The sequence below is a fragment of the Anopheles ziemanni genome, chromosome 2, assembly GCF_943734765.1.
Source record: "Anopheles ziemanni chromosome 2, idAnoZiCoDA_A2_x.2, whole genome shotgun sequence".
NCBI classification, from domain to species: domain Eukaryota; kingdom Metazoa; phylum Arthropoda; class Insecta; order Diptera; family Culicidae; genus Anopheles; species Anopheles ziemanni.
In genome coordinates this window covers 45050112-45062930 of record NC_080705.1, presented here as the reverse complement: position 1 = coordinate 45062930, position 12819 = coordinate 45050112, and the positions used below count along the sequence as shown (strand labels likewise).

Below are 12819 nucleotides of genomic sequence, written 5' to 3'. Positions count from 1 at the left end.
AGCCGGCGAAGAAGGAGAAGAAATAGATGGAAAAAATCGGCTACCTGGGCAACCGTCTGTAGTCTTTCCAACTGCAGCCGAAGGTAGGAAGAGGGAAAGTGCGTGGCTGCAGCGCACAACGGGAATACATGCGTTTAAGCAAAGGAAGGAAAGGAAAAGAAGGAAAAGAAAGGAAGTGGTGCAGCTGAAAAACATGTTCGTTATTTTTTGGTTATTTTGTGCGGTATGAAGTGGCCGTGTGCGGAGCCGTAGTGCGCTGAAAAACCGCCGGAAAACGGCGTACCTAGAAACCAGTGGGAAGAGGGGTAAAAAAATAAAAGTGGTGGAAAAAGCAGCTCATCTAGCAGCAGCTTTGTTGCTGGCACGCAGCCTGCTAAGAGTGGTGCACCCAAGAAAAGTGCGAGTACGGTGTGCCGTGTATGTGTGTGTGTGTTTCGTATGTGGCTGTAGGAGCGTTGGTGTCGCAGTGGAGAACGGTGGCCAAGCGGAACGCGCCGCACTTATTGGGAAGAAAAATAGCAAACGAATCTCACGAAGTAGCCGATCAGTAGAAGAATAGGTGCTGGAAAGAAGAAGTTCCTTCCGAGAGAGTGTCGCGGGAACAAGCCCAACAGCAGCATAATCATTGTTGCTAGCGGTTTCTATCTACCCGTTGTTTATTCGGGGCGGTTTCGCGGTGTCTCGTTGTTTTTAAGCTCCATTTAATTTTCGGCCCTTCGCAACCCCCTCAGGAGCGTGTGCTCTTCGGGTGCTGTCTGTCCATCACCTGGAGGCAGAAAACTAGCGATTTTTCATAGTTTTCCACCCGTCAAAGCGCGCGCGATCACGCCGTTGCTTTAATTTACCGCTCAGACCATGAATTGGATGTACATCTTAGCCTACGTCTACATATCGTCACATTTTCTGCTGCTTGAGGTAAGTCGCGAAACTCTAAAATGATTCAATTTCAGTCTAAAGCACCTCACGAGCGTGCAGTGCTGCGCCCTTCTCTTTTCGTTTAATGATTTCCCACAGCCAGATTCTAGTCGTTTCTGTCCCACTGCCTTCGGTTGGCCGCGCGAGAATGTGCAAAAAGAATGAAGAAATTAAGAGAAAAAAGGCTGGAAAATTACAAGGATTGAATGATTGGGTGATTAAAAGCGGGCGGATTGGGAAGGAAACGAGCGGGAAGAATGTAGCCGACGGATCGCATTAAGTAGCTCTTGGTCCCTTGGTCTTGGCGGATTGCCGGGTGGATTGGAAAGGAGGGCGCGCCTTGTATGTGCACGATTGAATTCTGCTTACTCTACGTGCAACATCTTCAGGGACGAACGGGAGCGCTGCAAGTAAAAAAAAACCGCGCGAAGCGATCGTCTTTAATTTTAACGATTTTAGGAAAGCATTTCACTTCTTTTTCTCCTGCCATCATTGCGAATGTTGCATGGTTTATTTCCATGGCGGGCAACAGCTTAAGCAGCAACAAAAATGTGCAGTTTATTTGTTTGTTTTTACCTCTTCTCTGCTGGTCCCGTGCGTTGCAACGTCCACGTTTCTTATGCTTCCTTTCCACAGAGTATCAACTTTTTTTAATAATCCATTCGAAAGGTGCTTCAGTATGTCAGCAGCATTCGCCGCGATAGACTTCAGGTTCCACCTGGCTGGCTGTTTTGGCCGTGCGTGGTGGTGTAGGTAACGTAGAAGGAAGATGCCTGCCTTGCTGGTGTGCGTGTGCTTACGGAATCGTCGATGTTTTACCTTTTTATTGCTTTTAATTTTATATTTCCTTTCCATCCGCTCCGTTTGCTTCGACGCTCGGCCTTTCAAGCCGTTTGTTGCCTGCACGAGTGAAAAGAAGAGCCTTGCTAGCACGCCGGGATGGAGAAGCGTGAAGTAAACTGTTCGCTTAGCCTCACGTGCGCATTGGGAAGCGCAAGGGATTTCTCCTCTGGCCAAGAAACCAATTGCGATGTGTATTGGAGCACCTTCTACTGAAGTAGAGCTTAGCTGTATTAGTTTGTGCGGTGTGTAGGTTATTTTTGGAGAACGATGCAGATGGAGTGAAAATTAATTGGAAAAGGAGAAAGAGAAGAAAGTTATGGAGGTATTCTGATCAAAAATAAGATCTATTATCATGCCGGGGATTTTCGTTTCCTAAAACATTTATATTTATATGATATCATTTTAATTTTTACAATCAATTCCACTTCTCAGTATCAATATGTTCCACTTGTGTTAATTGAAATAATAAAATATTTATGATCTTTTTCGATGATAACTGTTTGATACCATAGATTTTTTTCAATTTAGGCATACAGTGGAAAGTCGATTATCCGCGGCCAGATTAACCGGGGGTCGGATTATGCTTGGGCCTAACAACTGAGCACTGCACAACTGTATTGAACTTCTCAACAACTATCAGATTAGTAAAAATTATTCTTACAGCAATTTTGAGCCCTAATAATTTATTTAACTTATTTCAACCTTTTTTAAACAGATCATTTAATTATTCACCAATTTCAATTTATTTTCACAGTCTACAATCTGTGTATGTTGATAGTTGCATTTCGAATGCTTTATTTTTATATCCTTTTCCATACACATTGTATGGACGGACATGGCGTCTGAAAAGTTTTTATTTGCATAATTTCTCTGTTTCTTTCTCTTTATTTGTGTAGCCTCCAGCTCTTATGATTTTATACAAGACTCACGTTGCAGCTTACTGCTGCTAAACAAGACATTAAAAAAACAGTCAAACCGTTTCGTGTGGTGACCACATGATAGGTGATGGCTATCTGGCATCATTAGGAAACGGCAGGTAGCCTGAAGCGAAAGGAGTCTGTCGTGCTGATGCTGCCGGTCGATCCCAGCAACCATAGTGACCTTTTTGGTTGAGAAACTACGCGCTGTGTGTAATTAATTTATTTTTTTCTACCCTTTTTCCTACTGTTGATAACGACTAGCCATATACAATATTCTAATGAATGTACCCGGTCCCAGCAAAGCGACGTATGCAGCCTCCAGGAATTACGGAGCGTCTCACTTTTAAAAGCTGCAGAGCTACCATGCATTGCGCTACAAGCGTGCAAACATCTGTTGTTGTTTCCGCCTTTTTGCTCTCTGTTGCCGCTTCAACGCTGGTAACAATGTTTTTTGCCGCTGTTCAACATCACATACCAATCCGTCGATGTTAATCGTTCTAGATTGGTGAAGTTACACCACGCACAACTGGCTTCCGTTAAAAATGCTAAGTTGTGGGAATAAGGCAATAATAGTTTTGTGTTTGTTGATGTTCCACTTGATGTAATTGGAATAAAATGCAGTCCATTCTTTTACATTGCGGGATGCATAAAATATTCGTACTGTTACTATTTACATCCGGAAAATGTAGACCTCAGACAAAAATTAAACCGGCATATTGTGGATTGACATTGATACCACACAGAGAGTACTTACAGGGATTTTCAGATGATACCATAACAGTAGCAGCATTTATTCCAACTGCAGCACATGATATTCCAATAGCATCAGTTGATTTTATAACGCGATCACGTTTATTATAACTGTATCAGTTGAAATCAGAAACGTAGCAGTTGATATTATAAAGTTGGTATGGCAGGTCGAGCGATGTACGTAACTAGCAAGTATAAACGTAAGTCGCACGAATGACAGCCCAAGGTTGATCTACATATCAGGTGGGTTCATAACGAATTAAGCTCTGAAAATCTCTGTAACATTCCGAGAAAAGGTAGGTTGTAGGTCACTTTGTTTTGAAGAAACTCACAAAAAGGCTCAACATCGATGACAAAAATTACATTCGTGGATAGAACTAGGGATAGTACTAGAAACCGACATCTCTCGTTTTTATTCAACCACTGCTGCTGCTGAATGCTCTTAACGTCATAAAAACTATACTACTCGAGTTTTCTAACTTGGTTTTCTCTAGATCATCAATCTAGATTGGGATTGAAAGGGTTAAGAAAGATCGCCTTGGCAATACCCGGTCGACAAAAATTCACATTTTTTACAGCTGTCATGTAGTTTCAGCAAGTTTTTCCATGGCAGATTGCAGGGTCTCTTGCTGGAACTACATAGTAGCAGCAAAAATTTAAATTTCTGTCAACCGGGTAAGTAACAGAATACTAGTGTTGTGCTTGATGAATCTTTTGACGAGGCCCATTCATATGAATCTTTCGCCTAAGATTCATTCAGATGGATTCATGTATCTTTGAGGATTCGAATCTTCTAAGCTTAATGAATCTTCCATGGATCTGTCATGAATCTCCACGATTCTTCCAATTGGCGATTGCCGTGAACCATGCGGCTAAAAAAGGGGTCCCTCTGCCAATTTTTGGCTGATCACTTTTCATCACTTGGTGTGTCTTTGGAATTCATGAATCTTTCGTCGAGAGATAAAAACGTAAAGAATCGGCCGGCTAAAACGTAAAGAATCTGAATCTGATTTACACAACTCTACCAAATACCCATCATGAGCCGATACATTTTTGTAATCGATGTGGAGTCTTCAAAACAAAGTGACCTATACTAATTTTCATTCCGAATGTTTAGTACCTGTTGGATAGAGCAGACTTTTATCTACAATACATCTTCTTCTTCTTCTTCTTGGCGTAACGACCTTACGAGACTTGTTTCCCTGTTGTACGTGGATAGTCAGTCCTCTCGTACGGGGAAGGGTCCGGTCTCGGTTGGGATTCGAACCCACGCCGTCGAGGTGGTGAGAGCCCCGGCGCTCATGGGCCGATTTTCTAACCGGCGCTACCGCTCGGCTGTCGCGGACCCCCATCTACAATACATATGCCGTTTAACTGTTTATCCTAGGTCATGTATTTTCTGTGATACCCAGAGTAGAGGAAGTGTTTTAAGTTGGAAGTTGTCCTTTCTACCTACCGATTCCTACAACACTAGAAGCATTTCTTTTTTCACGGGTTCCTTCGAACGCAGACTTCGTAGAACAGGATCTAAATTGTTTTGCCTTTCTAGCCTTGAAATGCAATCGATATTCCTGTTGCAGGTGAAGCATTCGTTGGCCTTTTCTCTAATAGTTCATTTGTTATTTAGAGTATTTTACACCAACTATTCCATTTTTTTTTTGTTAGGGTTGAGCTCTTTGTTCGAATTTGCATACTTCGATCTTTATTTTTTGTACGAACTAAGCTATATAACATCATACATTTCTCCTATCTATAATGTGACGAAACTTATTTATTCCATTGAATTTTTCGATTTTCCTCAAGAAGGAATATTACGTTAGCTAGACAGTTCGAAGTGCTTTTAAAAACCGTTTAACTTAACACAGGAATGATTCTGCAAGAAAATCTAAAATGGCCACTTCGCTGGATGTTGAATTATTTGGGAATTTGCTGCTACTGTGGACAGGAATAATCATGTTTGCTTAAGGTTTACTTACAGTGACCGGCAGGAAAAAGTGCCCACTTCGAATTTTGTTGATTTTCGCTCAATATTTTTTTCTCAATCCAACTAAATATACTGCAAGTATTTTTCGTATATTGATTTACATATTTCATATAAGATCCACTAATAAGTAAGCGAAAGAAAAACATATTTTGATTTTGAGAAAAAAATAATAAAAACAAGTATCTAAAAAAGCAGTGACAAGAAAAAGTGCCCACTTCAGTTGTTCATTATTATCCATAAAAATAAGAAATAATAAATGCATTTTGATATTTTATGTGTTCTCTTTTAGCTTTTAGAACCTGCTGAAGGCGCTTTGGGATACTTTCTACTAGAATTTTTAGTTTTTGGGGTTTTTATTCTTCTGAAGCGCGCAGTAGAGCTTCAAAATTGTCGTTTTTATTCGATACATCAGTTTTGTCCACCCTGGCATCGAGAATTGCCCACAAATTCTTAATCTCCGGGCTCTGAGGAGGCCATTTCAATACTTTTGTCCGATAAGACGGGAAGAAAGACTTCGTCTTCTTGGCAGTGTGTCGAACTTGGCCCCGCCGGGCTGCGTCGAACTTGGCCCCGCAGGGCTGCGTCGAACTTGCCCCCGCCGGGAGAACTAACTTCTCTTCAAGGCCCGTTAGGATCAGTGAAATCTCCAGATTTTGTTGCAGGATGTTTATGTTTATGTTGTAATCTGCAGTCTTAACACCGTAAATGTTCCCAAGGCTCCCCACTCCACTGGACAACCCCAGACCACCATGTTGCCTCCTTCATGGCATACTGTGTCCTGGATGTGGCGAACCTGCAGCATTGTCTTCTTCGATCTGCACTGTATACGTTCATGCCATCTTCGATTAAAAATTTCAAATTTTGATTCGTTAGACCACAGAACCGTTTTCCAGTACACTAGAGGCATAGCAGCATGTTCCTCAGCGAGCTTAAGACGCTTGGCCTTATTGGCCTTGCTGATATAAGGGCGCCTCCTATCAAATCTGCTCTTTAACTCGTATGCAACAAGCCGGCGACGGATAATTCTTTCAAAAACTGATGGCTGAAGTATTTCCAAGATCTCCCTGACATTTACTTTTGAATTTTTCTTGACCTCACGAATGATCTTAGCGTCCATGCGCGCATTTGTTTTGCGCTTGTCTCCTCTACGAGGGCGATCCTCCACCGATCGGTGCGTTTAAAATGTAACTATGAATTTTCCTACCGCTGCGTTGTGGATTTACTTTAATGTAGATAAGTGCCATAAAACATATTTTATGCTATTTAATTTCTTGTAACACTCAAATTAATGAGATACCTAAACCTAATATCAACAAATTGTATATTTACAACCAAACATGAATTAAACACGTGATCATACGTGTATAAATGTCAGAAATAGTGCTAACAAACCTAAAAAATATGAAAACGCAATAAATTGGTTAGCCCTCCATGCAAAACTTTATGCAAAACTCGAAATTTCAAAGTGGGCACTTTTTCTTGTCACTGTTTTTTAGATACTTTTTTTATTATTTTTTTCTCAAAATCAAAATATGTATGTTTTCGCTTACTCATTAGTGGATCTTATATGAAATATGTAAATCAATATACGAAAAATACTTGCAGTATATTTAGTTGGATTGAGAAAAAAATATTGAGCGAAAATCAACAAAATTCGAAGTGGGCACTTTTTCCTGCCGGTCACTGTAGGATGAAGAGGAAGATAGAAGGGGCATTCTCGTCTAGTTTATTTTAAAAATCAGCGTGACAACGTTTCGTCATCTGAATTTGGAACATGGAAGCTCATGCGGCAATGAAGTTGCTTTCAAGAAGCAATTATAAAGATTGAAACCACTTATTCCATCGTCAGAGATAATTTTTGTGGGATAGTTCACTCGACTAGAAGTCGGCTCAAACCCATTCGTGTGGAAAGAGCTTGGGTAACAACATAAACTGACTTGATGGAATGCATGCATGCCATGAAATACAACAAACTACAACGACAAACAAGGAAATACCCAACGTTCCAGTAGTGGACAACGTATTCAGATTGTACACTTCTCCGATGGCTTTACGGAATAAAATCGAATCATCGAACGTTCCTTCAAATTCTCACGCATCTTCTTGATTTATTTATTTTAAAAGCTTCAGCGATTCTCTGTTCCGATCGTGTTGGCGTATCCTGCAGATCTTTGAATGGGATCGGGAAATCATGGCCGGAGACTCGAAGCAGCTGGCAATGTGGAGAATTCTTTTTTTACCTGTTGCGTTGCGTTTCCTTACCGTTTGTGTGCGTGCACGAAATGGCTTGCTCCTCTTTTCTTCAGCTCCGAGCAAACCTGCTGCTGCTTTTTTGCATTTCTCCTGTTGCACCTGGAACGTTGCCGAATCGATCGACAACGACATGAGATCGTAGTATGTGTTGACATGAAAAAAGGCCGGTATTGCAGCGGAACGAGTGTACGTTTGGCAGTGTGTCATGTGCAAAACGAAAAAAAACATGTTCATGCGTTTGCAGTAGAGGTAAAGATTTTTTTTTGCCACGATTTGGGTGCACGATGGATGGTCGTGGAGAAAATTCGAAACATACACAAGCACAACACACAACCGTGGGGTGAAAAAAGAAAAGGAAACCGTTCAAAACACACAACGCGTAAAAATTTGTCCTGTTTGTTGCTTAGTTCTTTTCTCTTTCCTTCTTTCTCCTGCGGGGGTACGGATCGCATCCTACTATAATGTATTTGGCTGTCAGATATACGATTACAGAGCGGTGGAATAGCGCAGGAATGATGCTGCTGCCGCGGTTTGGCTGTATCGGTGTGCTGTCGAGGATACGAGAAAAGACTGGTGCAGCAAGCAGGTCGTCGGGCTGTGCAGTGTCGCTGGGTGCGGGGGACGTACAGTTGGCGGCAACGGGTAGAGACCGGTAAACGATCGTATGAAGCAGCGAAAAAGAATTCGAAAGAATATCGAAAACGCGCTTGGCTATCCTCCCGATCGGCAACGTGGTATCAAATGGGAGAAACGCACACCGGCGCATAGTGGGCCATCAGCGCGCACACCGGCTTATGGTTTAGGCGAAGGGGCGGGTAGGGTCAGGTAAACGGAGTAGCGGATGAAGATCGAATGATGGATACCTGGATGCTAGTAGATGAGGGAGAGGATTGTGGTGGCCCAGAGGTACACGTGATCGCACGCGATCGTGTGCGTTTGTGTATGTGTAGGGAAATGAAGAGAAGGGAACGAGAATGTATGTAGGCAGGTAGGCCACAATGCAGGGTAAAGGTAAACATGTTCGAAAAAGCGACGTATAGGTTTATATTGATGTTCGAAGTTTGGTTTGGTTTGTTTGCGGGGGCGGGGGGGGGGGCTGGGGATTAGTATTGGAGCTGCCAGGTGAAGTACGGACCTCGTGCGGACACCGCAAAGCGGAGGAGAGAAAGAGATAGCTTTTTTTCATTTTTTAAAATGAATCATACGGTTGTGTAGAATAAATAAGAAGTCGGTGGAGTGGGAGAAGTGGCAGCGAATAATGCGAATGAACGGTGCCGGGCGTGATGAGCAGAGAAGGAAGAAGGAAGAAGTAGGTGGTACAAGAAGGTGAAGAAGGGGTACGGAGAAGGAACGGTGGCGACCACAGTGTTGGTATGGTTAGTCGGTTGTGTGTTGGGCGGGTGGCGCACGATGTGGATGAATTGTTTCCCACGGTTCGAAAATATATACGAAAGGAAGGATGCAAGAGCAAACGGGCGAACGAATGAGCGAGCCAAGGAACGAACGAATAAACCGGCAAAACTAAACCCAGCCAGCAGCAGCAGCAGCAACAGCGGCAACAAGAGCAACAATAATAGCATCGGCTCCAGCGCGCTGTGGCAGGTCGTCTCTTGGTAAGGCAAGGGACGAATCGGGCACAACTCAGTGGCGGAAAGGAGAGGGAAAATAAAATGTGAGAGAGTGTATTGTCGTCAGCTAAACTGCTAAAAAGAAGACGAGCGAATGAGGTATCGAGCAAAACGCGCTGGCGAATGTTGAATCTTGGAAGTAAAAGAGTTATGGCAGGACAAGAAGAGCGAGACGCAAGCGAAGAAGAAGCCCGAATGGATCGATGGAAAAAAAAGGATGGTGATAGGTGGCAGGTGGCGTGCTTGAATGGGCGAAAGGAGAAGCTTATGACGACATTAAAACAAACGCTATGTAATATCTCGAAGCTATAAATGCATTTATGTGTGTCGAGAGTGCGACAAGGCAAACGGGAGTTGAAAGGAGAGAACAAACTGTGTGAGCGTGTTGAACGGGATGGAATTTCTAATATCTATTACTATCTATTCTCTTAGCGAATCGCAAAGCTTAGTGCTGTTAATCTAAGTTTCACCAACGAAGTGTATGGAAGAGTTTAATGTTGAACAGATAGTAAAGGATGGGTCAGAAAATGGAGGAAGGGGGTTGGATGGGGAAGTAACAGGGTAGAAGGAGTCTCTAGGTGCCATCAACATATTATGCCACCAGGGCGAATCCGTTTTGATAGGGGAAAGTGTTCCGAAATGCAATTCGGACGGGACCAAATAAATATGTTAAATGTGAGGAAATTTATTCTTTTGCTTCTCCTTCCTTTTCTTTTTCTCCTTTTTCTTCTTCTTCTTCTTCTTCGATAAGGATTTACCCCAGTACGGCTTTTGAATCCTGGGCAAGCTATCCTGGAGACATAGACCTCTATAGTTTTAAGGACCAGTTTCTAAGGCCATATGTCCTAATTTTCTGTGATTGTCCTCACTATCTGTGTGAGTCAGCCAACCGGTTAACCGTACTTGCCGGTAACCTATTTCACGACAACCGTGCACTGCTAACCGCACGAATCCACTCCAAACTGTTACCATTGGTTTATTCAATATATCCTATCTTTTAAGAACATACGAAGAGAACAATTGGTCTTTTAAATGCTTTTAAAGTACCCTTAGTACACAATTTGATACATGCACTTTCTATTCTGTTGTTTATATTTGTATTTAGAAACTATGATTTGGGAGTCCGCGACAACCGAGCGGTAGCGCTGGTTAGAAAATCGGCCCATGAGCGCCGCCGAGGCTCACCGCCTCGATGGCGGGGGTTCGAATCCCAACCGAGACCGGAACCTCCCCTGTACGAGAGGGGCAAATCTCGTAAGCCCTTAATCGGGCAGGCATGACCAAACAAGGTCGTTAGCCCAACAAGAAGACATGACTGCAACGCAATTTTCGATTCGATAATACATCGGAATTGAAGTTTTGATTTTTTCCAGCTTTATTTATTCAAAATGTTAAATGTACATCTAGCGAAAAAGTGTGAGCTATACAAAGTATGTTAAGTAACATTTAAAAATTAACATCTATATAATTCTAAAATCCACATCTTCAAGGTCAATTTGTGTCGTCATTTGTTATCTACAAAATATGAAATTATGTTTAAAAAATAGTCAAAAGATAGCCAACAATGATACTAAAAAGTAACCATTTATGGATTTGAAAAATCTTCAAAAATTACGAAGTTATAGCGTGTTAAAAAGAGCGATCAAAATGACCGCTCAAAAGCATTCGGGCAAAATTCCAAAGCAATCTAATCTAGTGTTAATGAAAAAACTACACTTACTGTTTTAAATATAAATGATTTCTTAATATAAAATTAACGCGTATAATGTACGGATTTCTTTAAGTACAAATTCATGTCCAATGGAACTACTTGGACTTTGGTAACGAGTCAGTTTTTATCATTTTGAAAGTTTTTTTGTTGAATGATCTTCTACAGAATTTATAGAAAAAGTAATAATTAAAATGAAAAAATAATCATCTAATAAAAATTTCGGACTTCTGCATCTGTGCCATTGGGAACACGCTCCCTTACGTCAGTGTGGAGGCTCTCTGGAGCTTTGGGGATTCTCATCTTCCCACGAAGTGAAAAAAGAAAACCAAATCAACATATACCCATGCACACAGGGGACGACCTCCCGTGGATACCGGTTTTTCAACGTTTTTGCGGTGCTGCTGGGTTTGTCGTTTCGAAGACACACTTCCGCTAGGAGTGAATCACCGTTTAAAACTCTCACGATTTTCTTTTTCATTATTCGCTTGTTGCCCCATCTCTAGATGCGGATATTAAAAGCTAAGCAGTGATGCCGACTATTTAGGTATTTGGTGTTTCACTGGTTTCCGATTGATTTTAATCGTTGATCGCGGTTGATTGTAGGTGTCGATGTGTGTTTACCAAATCGCGACGATCCACCATGCTTGTGTGCTGCAAAAGGAACGGGATCGGGCCTACAAATCGATATATTGGTACACTCATCTAGGTCGACCTTCAACTTCCACCGCATCATGATGCAATCCATTGGCACTGAGAACAAGATTTGTGGGTACAAATTATCGTGTCACAGTTAAACAGTGTCTACGACTTTGTGATACTGCGTAAGTGACATAGGCGATATTGCACAAAAATGCTGAATATCTTGTCTGTTTGCAAATAATGCTGGTTCTAATTACAAAATAATCAGTTTTGTTGTCATCTGATCATCAGAACTTAGCTGCTTAAATGAACACAAGTTTTTACCATATAACTATGTTTTTTAAAAGATATTATGGCTTTTTATAGTTCAGCATTTAGTGAATTGGTAGATACAAATGCCATGAAAAAATCGATTTTGCTTTTTGAACGATTAATTATAATTTGAGCAAATGGGAAATAGGATGATGATTTGATTTTCCAGGTTATCTTTAGTAAATAACGTAATTATCACTGCCATATCTCCAACGCAGGGAACAACAATTAGTTATTCAACATATCAAGTTAATCCACGTACGAACATTTCTGTAAAACATTTGACTCGTGATTAGTTCTTTCCTAAGAATGGATTGTACACTTCGAAAATTTACAGAAAAAGAGTTATATGTGTATTGGTTTTCAGGGTTTCTCTTCGTTTAATGCGCTGTGCAACGATGGCAAATGACAAATAAACAGAAAATTCCTTAATCGTGAATGTTTGGCTGTTTAAAAGTGGATTTTTTCTTCTTTCTGTCAGTAACTCTTTGGTCCCTGACCGAGCACTTCGTTTAGAAGTTCTGGAAAGAATTTCACGTATTTACCGGCAGTACCGCGTTTCTGTTCCCATGAAGGGCGTCGTCGATTTGCGCCACTGAAGGAATAAAAACGGAAACCCCCGGACTATCATTCGTATCCCGGGAAGCAGAGGAAAAGTACGTAGCGGTGGCTGGGTGGTGGGTCTTCAGCCGAGGATTAAACATTTTCCGCAACAATCGAATCGACAAAGGCCACAGTCGCATGGTATTTCCTTTGCTTTAGCCCTGAAGTTGGAAAAAACAACGATTCCGGGTTGTTTCTGGAATGCATTGGTAGTCCAGAGGCGGAACCTCTGTTAGTGTACTTACTTTTATTTCGGCATGC

The 12819-nt window shown here is 41.7% G+C and overlaps 1 protein-coding gene across 1 annotated transcript in view; it reads left to right on the top strand.

The window, feature by feature from the left end:
• The first annotated feature begins 555 nt into the window (after positions 1-555).
• The window catches only part of LOC131281649 (neurogenic locus protein delta), a 36162-nt gene continuing 23898 nt past the window's right edge, over positions 556-12819 (top strand). The window contains exon 1 of the mRNA XM_058310996.1: positions 556-915. Coding sequence (XP_058166979.1) covers positions 856-915 — 60 coding nt within the window. The 5' untranslated portion in view covers positions 556-855. The remainder of the gene's footprint in view (positions 916-12819) is intronic.